The sequence below is a fragment of the Mugil cephalus genome, chromosome 21, assembly GCF_022458985.1.
Source record: "Mugil cephalus isolate CIBA_MC_2020 chromosome 21, CIBA_Mcephalus_1.1, whole genome shotgun sequence".
NCBI lineage: Eukaryota > Metazoa > Chordata > Actinopteri > Mugiliformes > Mugilidae > Mugil > Mugil cephalus.
Genome location: NC_061790.1, coordinates 24,378 through 46,707, shown reverse-complemented (window position 1 = coordinate 46,707; position 22,330 = coordinate 24,378). Strand labels below are relative to the sequence as shown.

The following is a 22,330-nucleotide window of genomic DNA, read 5'->3' as shown; positions in this document are numbered from 1 at the left end:
GTGTCAGCGCTGAAATGCGTCTGTGTTCATGTATAACCGGGTCCACGTTATAGAAGAGAATCCCACTCAGCTCGGCCCACACTCACCAACAAACCGACTCCTTTCTTTACCGCTAAGTCTCAATCTTCGTTTCATCAAAACGCTTGAAGGCGACTCCAGAACCCAAGAAGGCTGATGCCGGACTAGGACCAGGATGGGGGCTCATGGCCGCAGTGCAGCAACCAAACCGGTTCCCATGGAAACGGCTCATTCACAAAGTTTTAGAGATTTGGTCTGATGTAACCGGAGCACCTGTATGAACACAACTGGCTGTAAAACACCTGTATCCAGTGGTGGCTGACCCACTACATCCAAATGTGAGTGAACCCGGTGCAGGACCACATCACCCACTCCATGTTCCTGGTATGTGAACTGCACAGGGTCCATGTACCTCCTGTGGTCTTAGGAGGCGAGAAACAGCCTCTCCAGTGTCTTCATGCTGTGAACGTAAAGGCCTACGGTCTGTAGTCATTGATAACTCATCATTGATGCCCAATCTTGGGAACCACAGGACCGGGACCAGTTTGTAGACTCACACTGAGGATCCTCTGGAGCGGCTCAGACCACCAGCTTCCTCTCCACTTTCCTCGTGCAATATATCCTTACCTGCCTCAGGCTCTACCTCAGCTCATGCTGGACTCTTTTTAGTAAAACACCTGACTATGAACACACCTGTCTATAAAGCACTTATTTAAACTCTCCTAAAACTAGACTGGGACACAAAGTCAGTCACTTTTAGCTGATCTTCAGCCAGTCTTCAGAGGTCCAGTATCAGACCTGGCCGACTGTGCTGCTCATGAAACTACAGTAAGTCAGAACTCTGATTGGTGGTCCTGGTAGTCACAGGTAGGACTGAATATGTGTTCATTGGTCCTGATTCAGGTTAAACTTCAGTCCCTGGTTCAGTTTGAGGGTTGAAACCCAACCTAACTCTAACCAGGTCATTTCACAACAGCAGAGGTAACAATGTTCATTAATCGTTTCTGTCTTTAAACCGCGTTGATACTGTGTTTTATATGATTGAAGGTGTTAATCTGGTTACACTGATGTATCTGCAGGTTGTTTCAGATCAACATTGAAACTTCATGTTACTGCAAGTCAGCTTTGACTTGAAGGTCACTTCAAGTCAAAGCTGACTTACAGCAGCTGTTCCTAAAAATAACATGCACACACAGACAAACACATGTTGGTATGACTATCTTTGTGGGGACATCCAATAATAATGCCTACTCAAGCTCCTGACCTTACCATCAAAACAAACTAAACTTTATAATCATTTTAACACTAAAACCAAAGCTCAATGCTCAAAGCATCTACGTTTAATATCAGACAAGCTACTGATGGACTTATCGAACATAAGAGTTAACATGACAGAAATGAGCGGGATTAAGCCTGGAAGACTTGAGATTAATAAGGTTTGAATCCAGTTAAGAAGCAGCTCGTTTTGTGCGTTTCCGAGTCTGAGAATAACAGGATTCAGGTAACTCAGCTGTTGTGCTGCAGGTTCATGTAATTGCACCTATAAAATTAGAGTCAGCAGGTCTTAAAATAAAACACCCGGGAGTAACCCCACCACCACGGATAGACACACAGTGTCATGTGCAGATGCCATTACAGACAGACCAACACAGCAAACCACTCGGATGAAACACTCAGATGGAAAGTCTCATTTATAAGACAGGTGAGCACTTTGTGAACGTTATAGTCTCTGTTTTGTTTCTAAAACTCTACGAAAGGTTGTTGCTGATCGGTTGTGTCACCCTTTATAAATGACTGGTTTGTTTGAAAAGTTTCAGGTTTTAGAGTTGGTTAAAGATACCAACGATCTCCTCATGGCTTCAGACGGTGGACTTGTCTCTGTCCTTGTCCCTTCAGATCTTAGTGCTGCATTTGACTCTATTCATCACAATATTTTACTATAAAGACTTAAAAGTGTGATCAAGATTAATTAAAGGAACCTATTAGACTGGTTTGAATCCATCTTCTCCTGATACTAAAGTTATTCATAGAGTTCCTCAGGGTTCTGTACTAGAACCAATACTCAGGACATGTCAACATCCATCTGGCAGATGACACCCAGCTATATCTATCTATTAGCTGGTTAAACCCCTTGAAGACATAAAGGATGAGCTGGTACTGTCTCCGTCCAGACTCAAACAGACGTCCTTGTCTTTGTCTCTAAATCCTCAGCGCTTCACTCTCTGATCATCTAGTGTCTCTGGATGGACTTTGTTTGGCTCCAGTTCTACTGAAATCTGATCAGGTGATGATGCTCTAGAATGATGGGACGTCCCCCAGTCTAGACCTATAGCTTCCCATCATTCTACAGGTCTAGTCTGGGGGACGTCCCCTCATTCTATAGGTCTAGACTGGGGGACGTCCCATCATTCTATAGGTCTAGTCTGGGGGACGTCCCATCATTCTATAGGTCTAGTCTGGGGGACGTCCCATCATTCTATAGGTCTAGTCTGGGGGACGTCCCATCATTCTATGGGTCTAGACTGCTGGGGGACGTCCCATCATTCTGTAGGTCTAGACTGGGGGACGTCCCCTCATTCTATAGGTCTAGACCTATAGCTTCCCATCATTCTACAGGTCTAGTCTGGGGGACGTCCCCTCATTCTATAGGTCTAGACTGGGGGACGTCCCATCATTCTATAGGTCTAGTCTGGGGGACGTCCCATCATTCTATAGGTCTAGACTGCTGGGGGACGTCCCATCATTCTGTAGGTCTAGACTGGGGGACGTCCCCTCATTCTATAGGTCTAGACCTATAGCTTCCCATCATTCTACAGGTCTAGTCTGGGGACGTCCCCTCATTCTATAGGTGTAGACTGGGGGACGTCCCATCATTCTACAGGTCTAGACTGGGGGAAGTCCCCTCATTCTACAGGTCTAGACTGGGGGACGTCCCCTCATTCTATAGGTGTAGACTGGGGGACGTCCCATCATTCTACAGGTCTAGACTGGGGGACGTCCCATCATTCTACAGGTCTAGACTGGAGGACATCCCCTCATTCTATAGGTCTAGACTGGGGGACGTCCCCTCATTCTATAGGTGTAGACTGGGGGACGTCCCCTCATTCTATAGGTCTAGACTGGGGGACGTCCCCTCATTCTATAGGTCTAGACTGGGGGACGTCCCCTCATTCTATAGGTCTAGACTGGGGGATGTCCCCTCATTCTACAGGTCTAGACTGCTGGGGGACGTCCCCTCATTCTATAGGTCTAGACTGCTGGGGGACGTCCCCTCATTCTACAGGTCTAGACTGGGGGACGTCCCCTCATTCTATAGGTCTAGACTGGGGGACGTCCACTCATTCTACAGGTCTAGTCTGGGGGACGTCCCCTCATTCTATAGGTCTAGACTGGGGGACGTCCCCTCATTCTATAGGTCTAGACCTATAGCTTCCCATCATTCTACAGGTCTAGTCTGGGGGACGTCCCCTCATTCTATAGGTCTAGACTGGGGGACGTCCCATCATTCTACAGGTCTAGTCTGGGGGACGTCCCCTCATTCTGTAGGTCTAGACTGGGGGACGTCCCATCATTCTATAGGTCTAGTCTGGGGGACGTCCCCTCATTCTATAGGTCTAGACCTACAGAATGAGGGGACGTCCCCCAGACTAGACCTATAGAATGAGGGGACGTCCCCTCATTCTATAGGTCTAGTCTGGGGGACGTCCCCTCATTCTATAGGTGTAGACTGGGGGACGTCCCATCATTCTACAGGTCTAGACTGGGGGACGTCCCATCATTCTACAGGTCTAGACTGGGGGACGTCCCCTCATTCTACAGGTCTAGACTGGGGGACGTCCCCTCATTCTATAGGTGTAGACTGGGGGACGTCCCATCATTCTACAGGTCTAGACTGGGGGACGTCCCATCATTCTACAGGTCTAGACTGGAGGACGTCCCATCATTCTACAGGTCTAGACTGGGGGACGTCCCCTCATTCTACAGGTCTAGACTGGGGGACGTCCCCTCATTCTATAGGTCTAGACTGGGGGATGTCCCCTCATTCTACAGGTCTAGACTGCTGGGGACGTCCCCTCATTCTATAGGTCTAGACTGCTGGGGGACGTCCCCTCATTCTATAGGTCTAGACTGGGGGACGTCCCCTCATTCTACAGGTCTAGACTGGGGGACGTCCCCTCATTCTATAGGTCTAGACTGGGGGACGTCCCCTCATTCTATAGGTGTAGACTGGGGGACGTCCCCTCATTCTATAGGTCTAGACTGGGGATGTCCCTCATTCTACAGGTCTAGACTGCTGGGGGACGTCCCTCATTCTACAGGTCTAGACTGGGGGACGTCCCTCATTCTACAGGTCTAGACTGGGGACGTCCCCTCATTCTACAGGTCTAGACTGGGGGACGTCCCCTCATTCTACAGGTCTAGACTGGGGGACGTCCCCTCATTCTACAGGTCTAGACTGGGGGACGTCCCCTCATTCTACAGGTCTAGACTGGGGGACGTCCCCTCATTCTACAGGTCTAGACTGGGGGACGTCCCCTCATTCTACAGGTCTAGACTGGGGGACGTCCCCTCATTCTACAGGTCTAGACCCCTAACGGTCAAGGCCAGTTCTATTCTTCTTTTCTATTCAGATTCAGTCTCAGTCATCATCAGTGATGTTGTCTCAGGAGGACATTGGTGTTGACGTGGTTTGTCCCTGGTGCCACCACCATGAAAGGTCCAGCGTTCGCTTGGAACCCGGGACGATGACAACACATGTGTTAGATATTTCAGGATGACCTCACAGATGTTGTATGGCCATAAAAGTAAAGTTTGTGTGTCTTTCTGTCCGTGTCTTCAGCATCATGGCAGCACCGAGCATTTCCCGGCCGGGCTCAGCAGCTCCGGCCTTCGAGGATTATTCTCTCTACAGTAATCTGAGTGACGACGAGCTGCTGCAGCTCGCCATAGAGCGCAGTCTGACTGAAGCCCACTGCAGCTCCACCAGCTCCACCAGTGACGCCGCCGCTGTTCAGCCTCTTCATCGCCCTGACAACAAACAGACGCCATCAGTCGCAAACACTAACCAAGCCAGCTGCAGCTCCCACAATGCACCTGGCCAGGTCACTGCACACTACAGTTCTCCAAACCCTCCGAGTGAGAAGCCTCCTGATCTGTATGTAACTCACGTTTTGTTTTCCTCTTCCTGTTCAGTCCTGACTTTGAGCGATTGTACAGTTCCATGGGTTTGGTTTGTTCTCCAGACCATAAGCTCCAAGTCTTTAAAACCAGCAGTGTAGTGCAGAGTGTTTAGAAGAGGTCAAACGAAAATGGTCTGTTAGGGTGAAATGACTGGTGGAAAAAACTAAAAAATCATGTCCTGATGTAGATAAACTACATTCAACAAACAACTTCAGTACCAGAACCAGAACCAGAACCTCAGAGGGTTCAGCACCAGGTCCAAGTCCTTCAGGTTCTTAACCGGAAAGTTCAGTCTATGCAAACACTTTGAGTAAATACCACTTTAAAGATCCGTTTTATTGCATTAAACATTCTGAGTATATGAAGAGTATATGAGACAGTCACTGTCATGTTTTCACGTTTAACCAGTTCTAGCTCAGGCCACAGTGTCGCCCTGTTGTGACTGAAGTCTGTGCTTGTTGCTGACGGCTTCAGAAAAAGGTCTTTGCACTTTGCTCCTTGGGGACAATACGACTGCATTCTTCTGTTTTTAGCAAATTTGGACGCTTTTAAAGGACATTTGGCTGCTGTAAAGAGGATATCATTTCTGCCTGAATGAGGTGAGTTGTTTTCTCTTTTCAAGGATTAGAAACTGCTGGAACAGTTCTAGTTTGAAATGTGTATATTTGAATGTGTGTAAATTTGAGGATGACTTAGGTCAATTTTGAGCGTTGGACAATTGCAATTGTACTTGTGTGTTTTCTACGTGTAAAATTCAAATTACTCGATGTAGTTTTGAAAAAAAATTCACTTTTGTCCACTTTTAACATTAGCCTCATTTGCCCTACTATTTTTGTTTAAAGCCATATTAAAATGCTTTGGAAATGCAAGTACTGCCCTGCCATCTGTGAGAAGAGAGCACAGCTTTTTAAACATCATAGGCACCAAGAACGTATGTGCACATTCAAGTCTCTCAATGCACTCCATTTATTCTGCCGTCAACCACAAAGACTCTCAAATGAAGTTTCGCTGTTTGTCATGTGAATGTCTTGAACCCTGCACTGAAACTGAACCTTTGTTCATCTGCGGAGTACACTGTAAAAATGAAAACTTAAATTTGTTGGCCTTACCACATCTTTTCAGCAAACTCAACAAAAATCATTTAATTGTGTTGTAAACTAATAAAAATATTTATTTCTATCTTTTTCAAGTTTGTTGGCTAAAGTTGGTCCAACTTAATAACTTGAGTTAGCGAATTTGAGGTCAGGACCAGTCCTGTTTGTTGGTTAAGTGTGAAGGACTGGATCTCCAATGCTTATCTGCAGGGATTTCATAACGACACTGCTTCCGTATGCTGCCGCCGTCTCTTCGTCGTGGACACTTTTTACTCTCGAGGTCAGTATTTTGCTCAGTATGTTATTAAAAGTCAGGCTTCACAGTTATTACATGCAGCTTGTACTAAGTTTGTTTCCGTATTTGATATGATATATATATATATCTATGATCTATGATGCACAGTTTTATTGGACAGGAAAGTGTGTGTGAGAGAGAGAGAGAGAGAGAGAAATTCAGATGTCATTTATTAGGACCACGGGGCAACGCTCGAGGCCCTATTGTTGTACCGCGCCTTTCTTCTTATTATTATTTTTCATCGTATAATCAAAGGTCTACTGCTCAGGGTTAGGGTTAGCATACTTTCACCTAGAATCTGGGCGTAATTATCGACAGCAATCTAAATTTCAGAAGTCACATCAATCACATTACAAGATCATCTTTTTAATCATCTCTAAAATATCTCCAAACTGACGGTCTTTCTGTCAAAATCAGACTCGGATAAATGAATCCATGCGTTTATAACAAGTAGATTAGATTACTGTAAAGGTTTATTCACTGGACTCCAGAGGTTACAACTAATTCAAAAAGCAGCTGCACGTATTCTGACCAGAACCAAAAAATATCATCACACCTGTTCTTAAATCTTTGCACTGGTTACCTGTTAGAACAAGAATCAGTCTCAAAATACTGCTCCTGGTTTATAAAGCACTACATGGTCTTTTACCTCAGTACATCACAGATATGCTCATCACTTACACATTTACTCATCCCTCGCACCAGATCCAAAGAAGCGGAGGCAGCTTTTAGTGTAAATGCCCCACAAACATGGAACACTTTGCCTGACACAGTTACACATTTACATCAGGAGCCATCTTTAAAAACAGATTAAAAACTCTAAAAATCCTTTTTCAACAGCGTTCTGCTGAGCTGTGTGTGTGTGTGCATGTGCGCATGTATGAGTTTAAGTGTGTATGTGGTGAAAATGACAAACATATGATTGTTTACTTGCACTTGTACATTTTAATTGATTCCAAACTGATTTTTATGTAACTGTTTGTGTTGTAACTGTGTTTACCTCTTGTAAAGCACATTGAATCTGCCTTGTGCATGAAATGCACTTTATAAATTAAATTGAATTGAATGGAATCATTTAAACTTACAGTAGACAACTTAAATGTAGACTCAAGCCTTGTGCATTGGTGTATTAATCCTAGTTTTGATAAGTCTTATAGTTTTTGGTCAATCACTGTCACATGACCATGAAAATTTCTGTAGAAATTCTGACTTTATAATGAGTGTGTATTGCTTGAAACTTTTCTCTTTCCACGCTCGTCCCGGCCACAATTTACAAACTAGACACAAGATTTTCCCACAGTTGTAGACAAAAGTGTTGTGTCTCTCACAACGTGCTCATCGAAGCAGTGAGACGTAAAGAATTTAAACTGAGAGCCTCTGTTTGCGGTCAAGTCCCTGTTTCCTCTCCATTGACTGTTAACGCAAATATTTTCTGAGAGAAGCAGAATGGAGCCCTGTTTTTAACTCGCACATGTGTCCAAAATAACAACAAAAAACATATCAAAGTCTTCAGGAAGGTCTTACGACGCCCACGGTCTGCTTGGGTTTCTGATAGGAGCTACCGTTTTATCACAGTGAGAAGCATTTGGGGGACCAGCGAAAAGGGGGGAAATCCAGTTCATTAATCAGGGACTCAGATGTGTCTGCTGCTATTACAGCTGATCCCTGTGTCCCACACATTTATGTTACAACAACACACACAGGTACCTTTGTTATTACAGTTATACACACACATGTGTGAATTACTCTCTCAAGCTAACTGTAAAAAGCTAACCGTAAGCTAACTGTGCTTAATGTGGGATAACTGTGCTAACCGTGAGCTAACTGTGTTTAATGTGGGATAACTGTGCTAACCGTAAGCTAACTGTGCTTAATGTGGGATAACTGTGCTAACCATAAGCTAACTGTGCTTAATGTGGGATAACTGTGCTAACCGTAGGCTAACTGTGCTAAATGTGGGATAAGTGTTCTAACTATGCTAAATGTGAGTGCTAAATGTGGGTTAACTGTGCTAACTGTAAGCTAACTGTGCTAAATGTGGGCTAAGTGTTCTAACTATTCTAAATGTGAGTTAACTGTGCTAAATGTGGGTTAACTGCGCTAACTGTGGTAAATGTATGCTAAGTGTGCTAACTCCCATGTTGACAGAGATGGTGGCCCCGGCAGTAGCCCCCTGTGGCCCTTTCAGAATTTCCCAGAAGGAATTTTCTAGTTATTTTTCTGCTGGTTTTCTCCAGAAAAGGTCCACAACTGACCTCACTATGGTTACTGTGTGTGTGTTACTATGGTTACCGTGTGTGTGTTACTATGGTTACCGTGTGTGTGTTACTGTGGTTACTGTGGCGCTCTGACACTTTGTAACTTTCTCGTGGTTCAGCTTTTTACTAGCGCTGCCAAAGAGTTAGGTTTATTAATGCATTAACGTTTTAATGAATTAAAGCCGACAAATACTGCGCGTTACTGCGCTCTCCGTTCTCTTCTCTGTTTGGAGAGTTGCAGCATTGTAATATGAAGGTTTAAGGTTCAGGTCCCGCTTGTTCCGGTCACAAGCCTGGAGAAATCAGAGTATATATGTTGATGCTGTCTGGTGCATGGTGCATGAAAATAGATTAACACTAGAAAGAGGCCTTTGTCTTATACTGCATAGTTTCTCTTTAACACAGTGTTACAACTACAGCAAATCTACAAATGAAGAGCAATCAGAATCATACAGGTTTACTCAGGCCGAAAGAAAAGACTGTCTTTTACTGTAAGCTGTGGATAAAGTTGCTCCAGGGGTCGATTTCAATACAGTTCAGTTTTATTTACTGTATATAGCACCAATAACAATACAAATTGTCTCAATACGATTTACATCACTTCCAGCAGGAATGGACTTGTATGCACACAAAACGAATAATACACATTCACAAATTCAAAATTACACCCTGACATAGAGTGTTAAGTATTTTCTTTACAGTTTTTATATTGAATTTGGTTGAATTTCTGCTTTCAACAGGACACTGATGCAGAAGACAGGCAGACAAAGGGATCCAGATGGAGCGCTCACCTTGTCTGTGGATGATGGTGTCAACAACATTCCAGTGGTGTTGGAGAAGGATAATGTGCTCAAAGACCTTCCCACTGTCTTTGCTTCCAAGCTGACATCGGGCGAGAGGCGGAGTCCACCCTGGACAGGTGTCCAGTCTGTCTCAGGGCAAACACAGAGACAAACAACCATCCACACTGAGTCACCAATCAGCCTAACGACAGGTCTTTGGAGGTGGGAGGAAACCGGAGAACCTGGAGAAAACTCACACGGATGCAGGGAGAACATGCAAAGTCCACCCAGAAAGGCCCGAGCTGGACTCGAACCCGGACCTTCTCGCTGGGAGGCGCACTAAGGTACACATGAGGTATACGTTTGAAACAGTGCAGCACATCTTCATGGAACTTTCCTCCTCTTCCTCACAGCGTGTGCAGAGTAACTTGTAGTAACTGCAAATACCTTTTGTATTTGTTGTTCACTCCATTAAAAATATTAACATTTGAAAAAAGCAATTATTGAGGCAAGTTCACTTAAACTACCATTTATAAGTAATGTTTAACATAGTGTTACGGAGTTCACGATTGTAGTTTCAGTGCTTTGAACTGTGCTGTAGTTTGGACTGTTTCATGTTTGCTCAAACCAGGATGTTGTGAGGATCAGTCTGCATATTTCTGTTTGTGTGCAGTGTACTTGCATCTGTTAGAAGAGAGAGGTTTCATCCTCCTGCATTATTTTTTAAATAAACATGTTTTACTGAACTATTTGTCTCTTGTTTTACTGAGCTAGTATAGAAATTAATTGACACAACTGTCATTGTTAGGACGTTTTGTCGGTAGAACCCAAAATTTCAAATATTGATTGATAAAAAAAGAAATATTGTCATAACAGAACAGTTTTAGTTGCCATAACTGAGCATTTTATGCATAACTCAAAATGTTTAGTTTTGATACATCTGAAAGGTAACTGACCTGAACCAAAAGTGATTAGTTGGGAAAGCTGATATTTGTTTGTAAAACTCAAAATTTAAAGTTTAAAGTTAGTTTAAAGAATTTAAAGTAATTAAATTCTCAACAAAGAATAATGTGTTGGCTTAACTTCAAGTAGTTTTCTTCAATAATAAATAAAGATAATAAAGAAAACTAAAACTTGAGAGTTTTAGTTGTGGCTCAAAATGCAACAATCTATTGCAGACATCCATTTTTTTTATTTTATTTTACAGTGTACTCACTTAAAAGTAAATCAAAAGGTTGATTGTCCTTCTAAAGACTGTTTCAGAACAGTGTATACTCAACTTTCAATGCACACAAAAGTAAAACACATAGAGACTTGAAAGAATTTTAAATCTGAAATAATTGTCAGTATAACCAATGATGCTTTCGATGAAGCAGCCCATGAAAGTCAGGGTGAGCTAGAGCAACTGGCCACTTCTGACACAGAAGAGCGAGAGGTCATGGAAGAAGCCTGCAGTGATCTTCATGGTCTAGGAAAACAGCTTGAACACAATCTAGTATCTCTGCTATTGAGAATGCAAACTGTTCTTCATATCCCATCACTGTACAGTAATGTCAAGGCAGTACTTCAGAAACATTATCCAGATGTGGTAAAAAGGAGGGCAGCCTATGTGAGGAATAAGTTTCCCCTGGTGATGCCTATAGAATACGTTGTTGAAAAAGGCACAAAAACAGTTGCATATGTCCCCATACAACACAGCCACAGAAACCATTAAACAAAACTGACATTTTAGATAAAGCAATGTCAGAAATGGTGCATGTTCCACATCAGTATAGTTCATATGACGATAGAGAGCACTTTAAGGAAAATTTCCTTCTTTCAGTGGATGAGTTCACAGTTGCACTGATACTTTATCTTGATTATTTTGAAGTAGCCAATACTCTGGGAACATAAAATGTGTGCGTTGTATTGGGTTATTGCTAATGTACCTGCTAAATACAGATCAACACTAAACTCTGTTCAGCTTGCTCTACTCTGCGACACGTCCACAATTAAACAGTGTGGATATGAGAAAGTTCTGCAACCTCTTATCCATGATCTTGTCTCATTAGAATAGCATGGTGTTGATGTAGACAGTTTTGTTTGTAGCAGCTGATAACCTTGCGGCCCATTCAATTGCAGGTTTCCATGAGAGTTTCACAGTAAACACATTTTTGAGTCTGCACGGCATCCAGAGTTGACATTCAGCAACAACAGGTAAGGTTTATCTGGTTTATTTCATCTCGGGGTTAAGGGCTGTCATGGCAGTCATGTGCAAGAGGTGATGAAAGACTCAAGCTAAAGTGAAAACTCTGGGGTGAAAGGGCACTGTCCTCTTACTAAAAGTCTGAAACACTTCCATGAGGTCATGGGTTAACCTCCGGACATTTTACATGATGTCTTGGAAGGAATTGTCCCCGTTTCGGTGTCTCTGTGTCTGACAGACCTGATTGCGTATTTTACCAAAACATCACTATGTGGAACATTACCCTCACCTGATAAAGAAATTGGTCCTTTGGCTGAGGTTTGGACTATGCGCTTTGAGGGTAAACATAAATTCTTCAAAAAAGTAGTCAGAGTGCTCCAGAATTTTAAAAAAGGTGGCGCTGACTCTTCCTACAAAACACCAGAAAGCACTCAGCTACTATTTGGACTGTGCCTCATTTTTCAGGCCAGCAGTTGATGTGGCAAAGGTTGCAATGGTCCTGGTTACATTTAGTACTCTCTCAAAACATAAGCACTACTGGGTCAGTGCTTGTTGCATCATCGTTCTGCATCGACAGAATCAAGTATAACATAGATGCGATGCTCTGTATTGGTTCCTGTTCAGGTCTCCCTGAATTTGGTCACATTGTACCAATTGTTGCAGCTAACCCAGACATTTTGTTTGTCTGCAAAAAAAATGACAGCATGGTACCATGAGCACTTTGGGTCCTACGAGCTATGCTACACTCACGGCTCTGATTTAAATGATGTCTTTCCACTGTCAGGATACAAAGTACAGGGGAAGCTTATAGTAACCCTCAAGCGACTTGTTATTTGCTAAAACTGTCAATGTTTCTTTTTTCCTCAGATGGTTACAAAACAGAAGCTGATGATGAGAGTTATTTTTTGTGAGGGGGACATAAATAATTAACTGGTTTAAGGAACAGTTGAACCTGATTACAACTTCACTTTACAGTATGAGGACACTGAATTCAACAATGCACTGTGTAACCTTACAGACATTTCTGACCTCCCTGAGAAACTTATCATCCAAATTATTCCTGTCCTTGATCTCATCCCAGTGCCACAAAGTGAAATAAGCAGTGACATGAGCAGCCAACCTGACACAGAGATCTTCTTTACCTCATCTCTTGAGGGTCGAAAAGAGTTATCCTGAAGTATTTGACATTCCAAAGTTTCCTGTAGACGTAGAATACAAAATCCGCCAAAAGGAAATATCATGTATCTTCGTGATGCCACTTACCTGAAAGTGACAAAAGATATGAAGCATGATATTCTTGAGAAGCTTGGGGACACAATCTATGGCTACAAAGGTTACCCAACGAAAGAGGTGTTTGAAGTTTTTGCAAAAGCCTTGGTAACAGAACACCCCTGCCTTAAAGAACAAGGCTCATCATCTGGCTGTCAGGGATGGATAATGGCCTTAAATTCAAAATGAGGAATTACAGAACGAAAATGCGCCTGCTGGGACGGGCTGATGTAACAGTTAACGGCGATAAACGTGGAAAAAACAATGCTGATGGTGAGTCTTCTCATAAAAACATAAAGAAGCCAAGAAAAGGGGGGATCAATGACCTTCCAGATTTTCCAGAGGGAACGGGTGTTGTGTGGCTTGAAGCTGTTTGAGAGACCATAGTCAATGAAATGCAGAATAAAAACCCAAATGATTCTCTTATTTGAAAAAACATGGACATCACATTTGCCCTTAGAAGGGAGGAGGTTGTAAAGCATGAGCCTGACATTAGCCAGATGGTCCAACGCTGGCCAGCGCTTTTCACTGAAAGCCAGGTTTGTGAAAGTGTCCTTTGAATTTATTGTCTTTTTTTGTGTTACATACATTATTGGACAACATGTGCAGAGGGAATTATTAGTGTTATAAGAAACTCTATTTCATATTTTTCAGGTGTACTTGGAGTTAAACAGGGTTGTTGGTAGAAATTTTAAAGAAGAGTTGTTCGGTGGTCTTGATGGTTTGTGTCTTGATGGTGGGACAGGCAAGCGGTCAGCTGACCTGGGACAACAGACAACGGTGGGTTGATACTTCTGTTTTTTCTTGTAATGATATTGATGATTAGTTCATACATATTACAAAAACTAATTGTCCCACCTTTCCTTGTGGTACTTCTCTATATGAACAAATATATATAAAGATATATTTCTTGTGTTATATCTCTTTGCAGCACTGAGCCAACAGCCATTAGATGCCTTGTCCTGAGAGGACTCCAGTCATTCTTGGGAATGATGCGTTTGTGTTCTTTAAGAGCAGTTTGGTGAGTAAAGTTTTTTGATTGGTGTTTGACTCAGTTTTTCCATTCTCCTATATTTTGTTTATTTGGGATGATGGGTTATGATAATTAGCATTTATGAAGATTTTAACTTGATAATGTGCTTTCACTGTTAGCAAGAGGAAATAAATTACTGCATTTAATTTTATGCTAAAATTCAAAGGGCTTGTATAGTCACTTGAGGGGCTGCTGCTGGAACGTCCAGTCGACTAGAATGAATCCAAACATCTCCAATGTATTTCTAATATCGCCTTTAATAAAAAAACTGTGTGCTTCTCCCTGGTCAGCAACATACTTGAAGAGTAATTGACCCTTTCTCTATTCTCTATCACATATCACATCGTCCAGTACATCACCTATTGTCAAAACATGGGATCTACACCACAACAGACACCTATACATGAACATACAAACATTGCCTCTAATGCCTGTTTACACACATACAGTATCCAACATAAAAACACTGTGAATTATGAAAACTGAAAAGACCAAACAGCTGATTGTAGTCAAATTGCTGTTAACCTGAATATCCTCCTTTTGTCTTGTTTCTCGCTCTGTAGGATCTTAATGAGACTCTGTGGACATTCCTGTGGGAATCCTCTGCTATGAGGACACCAGTGCTGCAAGCAGCCGGGATCATCCTAGAGAGCAGCCTTATAATGAAGGACTCACCGACCTCCCTCAGACATTGTGAACCTTGTTTGGCTTTACCTACGCACTCCACCTGCAGTACCCCAAGTGCTTAAAAAACACATTCACCTTCATTCAGCAGGTGATGCTAAATCTGGGTCGAAGTGAGCTACCTCCCACACTGTAAGATGTAATTAGTTGGCTTCACTCAAAAAATATGCAAACTCATTTCCTAAACTAACTGAGTTAAGAAAACTTGATTAAGTAAGTACATCTAACTTATTAAGTGTGCAGTACTTGCGGGAACTTGTTTATAATGAGTTTACTATACTTAACTGACTTGGGTTTTTTGAGTTCACAGCTCTTGAATTAACTTGCCTGTTATGATTGTATTATACTTAAAATACCTAATTTATTGTACTTTTACTGTACTGAAATAAACTTGTCAATTCTGAGTCTACATTACTTAAAATAACTTTGTTATCATCTCTTAATTTGAAAGAAAAAATACTGTGAAAATGAATGTCATCTGCATTCAATTTATTTCAAACATGCACGGAATTAACAGTATGCAGATTTAGTGCTGACAATTTTTGATGGATTATTTGCTGGCCACATTATCCAACATATCAAACTTCTTTTAAACATTTAACACCTGCATCACAAGAAGGCTCCATGGTAAAAGCGCTGAACAGGTCTGAGTATCAATTGAACAATAAAATGTTTTCACTTCACTTTTAAACAGTTCAAACCTCTCTTCTCTGTCATAAAAACATAAACAATATGCAGATTTAGTGTGAATCTTAACACAGAATGTATTTCTACGGCCTCATCTTTTGTTGTCTCCTGCAAAGAAACAAACATTAATCAGCAAAACAATTTGTAGTCAGGAAGTATTTGGATAGTTAGACACTACGATCATCATAAACTATGGGGGCAGTGAGAATACCAGGTAAACATGCTAAGATCACACTTCATACTATTTCATATAACACTGAGTGAAATCCATAAATCCTCACTGTAAGACAAAGAGTACTTTACTTGAAAACAATATATTAAAGCAGAAACCAAGTGAACATGACCCATATACCGCCTCCCTTCCCCCACCCGCATGGTTTCACCTCAAGTACATTAGCGATAACAACAAGCACCTAATTTCACTGATATTTTAGGATTTTGCAACTTTATTTTACGTTTGACAAGTCGTGGGATGCGAGTATGTCCTTGCATCTCCAAGCGAAGTTCTAAGAAAATAACCACCCCCACCCCACCCCCCAGCTCTAGACTTGGTAGCACTGCTACACAAATGCGCCCTGTAACCACTAATCTCTTGTTTATGACGGATAAGACTACACCGAGACACACGTCGTACATCGTATATACATAAGAGATCATGTTATCCATCGCTCTACTGATTGCTTTCTCGCCGATTTCATTTCATTTCAAATGCACTGGCCGGTAGGACGGTTAGCAAAACAGTGGAAAAGCACACAGACTTGCATAGTTCCTCTTTTAGTCAAGCATGGACTCACCAAATCAATGTTCCAAGCAGCAGCTAAATGCTAAAACCGTAAATTTAAATGACGATCGCTGCAGCCCTGTCCAAGTCCAACGAAACGCGCCAAGAGGCAGGTGGTTGTTGACCTGTGCAGTGAGCATGTGCAAACGTTGAAACGTACTCTTGAAAAGGTGCAAGTTCCCAGGACTTGGTTTTTCTAAATGAAAACAACTTCAGCATCTGAGTTTGAAAGGTTTTTCAACCCCAAAGTACAAGTAAATTATTGAAAATGAGCTTAGTAACATGTGATACTTCTTGTACTGCACGTGTCTAGTGTTGTTCGTTTTACTGAAATAATTCTACAGACACACTTTAGAAAGTTGCATTTTTTGTTGTTGTTGTTGTTGTTGTTGTTCCTAATGCCTGCTTCTGTGTGTGGCACACAAAGCCTACAGTTTTTACTTTTGCACTTGCAGTATGCTGCTACGTTGTCAGTGTTGTTGTTTTTTGTTCATGCTTGAAAATTGTTCACAAAGCAAAGAAATTAAAACTATGCTGTGATTGTATTTGGAAGGAAATCCTTTCCTAATTCAATACACAGGTTCTGTTTGCTGCATCATAGAAAGGTACTGTAAGGTCATATCTGCAGCAAAAAGTAAGAATATACTGTTAACCCTAAGACCATTTTAATAATTTTATGAAAACAATAACTCTGTTATTTTGGATCTACATCTAGTGTTTCACACAGTGTCATTGTTAATACATATATATTGCTCTGATGTGTGTCTAAATAAAATAAATAAAATGTACATGCATTGTGTGGTCATTGACAAAAGAATAATTTAATTGGAAGTAATTATCCCAAATACATATATATATTAAAATGTAATATATTAAGTATGTATTTGACTTACAATATTAAGTTTTGACTATTGTACTTTTAAGTAGACTCCACTGTACTTTTCTTTTGTGATTACGTAAACCATTAAGTGTATGTAATGTTAAATTCTGACTTCTGTACATTTAAGTTGACGATACTTAAACAGATGAATTTTTTCTACTGTCAGTAACTTAAAGGTTAAGTACAATCAGCTTATCCGGGTTTACAGTGATTCTGTCTGACGTCATGTCCTCGTACCTCTGACCCCTTAAACTTGGACTTGGACTCAGTGTGTAAAAGGTTCGTATTTCCTATGAGTGATGTTGACCTGACTACATTTTGGTATTTAGAGATGTTGAATGGGTTGGAGAGCCAACATGTCGAACTGACTAGTTGTATCAGTGGTTATTTCACCACAGTTATTTATGCAGAATATGCTTGTGATCTAAACAAGTAAAAAGAAGAGACTGAACGTTTTCAGGTTTTCAAGCTCAGAAAAATTAAGAAATAATATTTCCACCAGCAACAGTTTCAGGTCGTGAAACAAGTCAGTGAAAAGCTCAAACACATGAACTGTTCAACATCTCTACTCACAGGCCTTTGACAGATTAGCTACTGATTGGCTACTGACCTTGTCTTTGCCTGGTTGTTGTCTTGGTGACAGGAAGACATTTGACGGGACGGTGAGTCGGTTCATAACAGGTTCAGGGAGGAGGATGATGGCGTATCGCAGAGCAGACGGTGGCCTGGTTCATATCGGCCCAGAAACTGATGAGTGAGTTTGGTTTTCATCAGACATCTCTGTATGTGGAACCACCTGTGTCATTTGAACTTTGTAACGCAAAGTATAATATGATAGATAGATCTTTGTTTGTCATGTAAAATACACACCACACATGCAAACTACGACAAAATGTTGTTTCAAATGCCTCAGATAGCAACGTTTAAGGCAGAAGTACTACTTAGAAACTATTTCTAAATTTGAATGGTTGAATAGTCAGCGAAGAACAAGTCCAACCAGGTGAGAATGTCCACGTATGTGCACATGTGGCTGATGTGGCTGTGGTTTTCCTTGCAGGGAGGAGGAGCCTCTGTTCAGAGCTATCAGTTTAGGTGACATAAGGAAAGTCAAAACACTGGTGATGAGTCCAGGGACGAACCTGATGCTGCCGAGTAAACCGGGCTGGCTAGCGGTTCACCAGGCAGTGTGGTACGGCCAGGACACATGTCTGAGAGTGCTGCTGTCAGGTAGGTCCACATGCAGACACAGTCACAGAGACATCAAGGTGTCCTGAAGACAGAGGCTTTTCATCTCTGATTGTTTGAATAGCTCAGCCGGGGATGACCAACAAGAGGACAGAGCGCGGGGAGACGCCGCTGATGATAGCCGTCAGCAAAGAGCAGTTTCGATGTGTTGAGGTTCTGCTAGAATATGGAGCTGACATTGAGGTGACAAACCATGATAAAGAGACTCCACTCTACAAAGGTAACACACCCCAGAGACAATGTTGTTTCTTTACCTTCACTTCATTGGATTGTTGGTTGTTTGCAGTGGAGTATGAATGCTAACCCAATGCTGAGCAGAGACACAAAGACTGTCTACATAGCTAGTGACCACATCACGTCCTGATAAACCGTGCTCTGGTTTTTGTGGTGGATTATTTTATCCAGGAGAACTGGTGAGGTCTGTACTTTGTGTGGAGGGTCTTTTAACAAACTGGTTTTGCTTCTCTGTAGCCTGTGAGAGGAACAATGCTGCCATTGTGGAGTTACTACTGAGCCACGGAGCTGCAGTGAACACTCGCTGTATTCAGGGCTGCACGGCTCTGCAGGAAGCTGTAATTCGAAACAATGTGGAGATCTGCGAAATGCTGCTGAAGGCTGGAGCCAAGCTCAGTCTCACCAACGAGTACGGCATCGCGCCGCTCTTCACCGCAGCACAGACTGGGCAACTTGCTACGCTGCGCTTCCTCCTCAAACATGGTGAATGAATTTGTACAGTTGAACACATTTGCTGTCACTGCTAACTCACACTGCTAACACGTAACTCCACTGTGTTTCCTGCAGGTGCAGACATTAACAGTCAAGCAGCTGATGGAGCAACATCTTTGTATGAAGCTGCTAAAAATGGACACGAGGAAATTGTTGAGTTCCTCATTTCTCAGAATGCTGATGCCAACAAACCTGGAAAGACGGGACTGTTACCACTCCACATCGCGGCCCAAAGAGGAAGTGAAATGTAGGCTCAATAGATGTCAGTAGAAGTCAGTAAATGATATAGATAGAGATGCATGTCATCCAACCAGATCAGGCCGGGCTGATTGTTGTTCTTTTGTTTCCAGGATTGTCTCCATGTTAATCGCACCCACCAGTCAAGCCAGAGTGCGGAGAACTGGTATCAGTCCGCTGCATCTGGCCGCTGAACGTAACCGTGACGATGTCTTGGAGGTCCTGATTGAAGCTGGCTTCGACGTCAACGCTCAGCTGTCACATGACCGGTCCAAACTGTACGAGGACCGCCGCAGCACCTCACTCTACTTTGCAGTCATCAACGGAAACATCGAAGCTGTTCACATGCTCCTTGCTGCCGGTGCGAATCCCAACCTGGACGTGTTTAAGCCTCTGATGGTGGCAGCCAGGATGGGCTGCGTCCAGACCGTCACCCTGCTGGTGGAACACGGCGCTGACATCAACGCCACCATCCCCACCCACCCCACCACCTTCCCCGCTGTATACATGTTCTCCATGAAGTACCTGCCTCTGTTCAAATACCTGCTGGACCACGGAGGCAACGCCCTCTCCTGCTTTGACTGTGTGTATGGCAGCCGACCTCATCCTCCAATCAAAACCACCCGTGCAGAGAGGGATGCCGACCAAGTCTTCCCAGAGAGGGGCGTCCAGGTGAGACACTGAGCGGATTTTCATTCAACATTCAACAACTTCATTAGAGCTGCCACTGGTTGATTGACAGGTCTGTGATTGATTGACTGACAGATCTGTGATTGATTGATTGATTGATTGATTGATTGGTTGATTGATTGATTGATTGATTGATAGATCTTTGATTGATTGATTGATTGATTGATTGATAGACAGATCTGTGATTGATTGATTGATTGATTGGTTGATTGATTGACTGGTTGATAGATCTTTGATTGATTGATTGATTGATTGATAGACAGATCTGCGATTGATTGATTGATGGGCAGTTCTGTGATTGATTGATTGATTGATTGATTGATTGATAGATCTGTGATTGATTGATTGATGGGCAGTTCTGTGATTGATTGACAGATATGTGATTGATTGATTGATTGATTGATTGACAGGTCTGTGATTGATTGATTGATGGGCAGTTCTGTGATTGATTGATTGTTTGATTGATTGATTGACAGATCTGTGATTGATTGATTGATTGATTGGTTGATTGATTGACTGGTTGATAGATCTTTGATTGATTGATTGATTGATTGATTGATAGACAGATCTGCGATTGATTGATTGATGGGCAGTTCTGTGATTGATTGATTGATTGATTGATTGATAGATCTGTGATTGATTGATTGATGGGCAGTTCTGTGATTGATTGACAAATATGTGATTGATTGATTGATTGATTGATTGACAGGTCTGTGATTGATTGTTTGATTGACAGTTCTGTGAGATGATCTCCGTCCCCAGTATCTGTCGGTGGGCGGGGCCAATAATTTCCGTCCTATTGGATTACGTTGGTCATGTGACTCTCTGCTCCAGGCTGATGGAACACCTGGACAGTTACTCTGAGTGGAGCAGCATCAAGGAAAAAGCAGGTGACTGAATGTCCGATAATCAGCTGATCACGTCTGTTTGTCTGGTGCGTTTCCGTCTCATGGTCTGGTTGTGTCTGGCTCGGTTGCAGCGCCACCACGGCCTCTTCTGCACCTCTGCAGGCTACGGATTCTGCAGCTGGTTGGACGTCGAAGCTTGAAGAGGCTCCTGCTGCCTGGAGGTCTCCTTCGCTTCCTCCAACATCAGTAGGTGTGTGAGGATGACTACTGATGACTACTGGTCCCCTCGTATTGATCAGTTACGTGATAGAGACAGTCAAACACCCGGGAGAATGTGTGAGTTTTATTTGGTTTAGATCAGCAGGATCCATTGATGGTCGAATGATTATCGACTGATGGTTGTTCAGTCGACGCTAAAAGAGAAAAGAGAAGAGGAAGCTCCTTCAGTGAAACATTCAGTGTGTTGATTCTATGACTGATGAAAATGATGAGGACTGCAGCATGTGAACCCAGACTCTGAGGATTTATCAACATTCACAATGACGCCACGGTTTCTTTGTGAGACATTAATCAGCTGATTGTCGCCACGGCAGCAGAAACAGATGATGTCATGTCTTCCTGTGTCATTAAATCAGCAGCAGTTCCCACTTGTCTCTAATAATTAATCTGAGCAGATCAATAATCCACATTAACGAGGATATGATGACGACCTTCCACAACCTCAGATCATAAACCACATTCAGACGGATCGAGTTGATGAGTTATTAATATGCATTGTCTCATCTAAACCTCTGTATTTGATTTTGTCCATCAGCTTTTCTGTTGGCCTCCCATAGGTTGACTCTGACCACCTGTCTCTTCTCTTTATTCAAACTCATTTTGCTGCATGTTGTTAGTTTAGTTTCCTGCTTTGTGGCATCACTCAGGTGGAGACCCCTGATTGGTTGATTTAATAGGACATAACCATGTTCAAGTCATGGAACAAATAAAAGAACAAATAAAATAATAATAATAAAAAAACTGTTGGTGTTTTCTGTCCTGTCATTAATCTCCACCTCTTCTACCACATCTCCCTCCTCCACCTCCTTCTAATAACGTTACTACATTTGCTTTAGATGCAGCGGTGCTGAGCTCATGTTAGATAAATGTATTTTTAAAGCTGCACCTGAACGCACCACACACACACACACACACACACACACACACACACACACACACACACACACACACACACACACACACACACACATTCTCTCTCTCTCTCTCTCTCTCTCTCCTCACAGCTTTTATCAGGATTCAGACCAGATCAACAGAGACGCTGAAGTTTCAGAAGGAGAAGCAGCATCTGGTTTGATCTGGACTGGATCGGACCAGAACTTCTCTGGACCAGGATCTGTTGGGGGTTCTAGGTAAAATCAGAAACGTTAAAAACTAATT

The 22,330-nt window shown here is 42.4% G+C and overlaps 1 protein-coding gene across 10 annotated transcripts; it reads left to right on the top strand.

Moving 5' to 3' along the window:
- The first annotated feature begins 216 nt into the window (after nt 1–216).
- LOC124998950 (ankyrin repeat and SOCS box protein 2-like) lies at nt 217–21,922 on the top strand. 10 transcript variants are annotated; one of them, XM_047573621.1, is made up of 12 exons: nt 5,022–5,798; nt 11,750–11,824; nt 13,737–13,862; nt 14,014–14,103; nt 14,679–17,901; nt 18,205–18,374; nt 18,457–18,612; nt 18,864–19,109; nt 19,194–19,365; nt 19,469–20,027; nt 20,782–20,935; nt 21,025–21,922. In XM_047573621.1, the coding sequence occupies exons 5-12, from the start codon at nt 17,843–17,845 to the stop codon at nt 21,141–21,143; spliced, it is 1,635 nt and encodes a 544-aa protein (XP_047429577.1). In that variant the 5' UTR covers nt 5,022–5,798; nt 11,750–11,824; nt 13,737–13,862; nt 14,014–14,103; nt 14,679–17,842; the 3' UTR covers nt 21,144–21,922. The 10 variants fall into 10 exon arrangements, with proteins under 10 accessions (XP_047429571.1, XP_047429569.1, XP_047429570.1 ...); XM_047573618.1 differs by adding an exon at nt 6,504–6,573 and having other exon boundaries at nt 9,587–13,862; XM_047573617.1 differs by adding an exon at nt 6,390–6,573 and having other exon boundaries at nt 9,587–13,862.
- The last annotated feature ends 408 nt before the right edge of the window (nt 21,923–22,330 follow it).

Coding starts and splice junctions, on each gene's coding strand:
- LOC124998950 (XM_047573613.1), top strand. Junction 5,174..17,790: donor AGTGAGAAGCCTCCTGATCT/GTATGTAACTCA, acceptor TCTTGGTGACAG/GAAGACATTTGACGGGACGG. Junction 20,936..21,024: donor CAGCATCAAGGAAAAAGCAG/GTGACTGAATGT, acceptor GCTCGGTTGCAG/CGCCACCACGGCCTCTTCTG.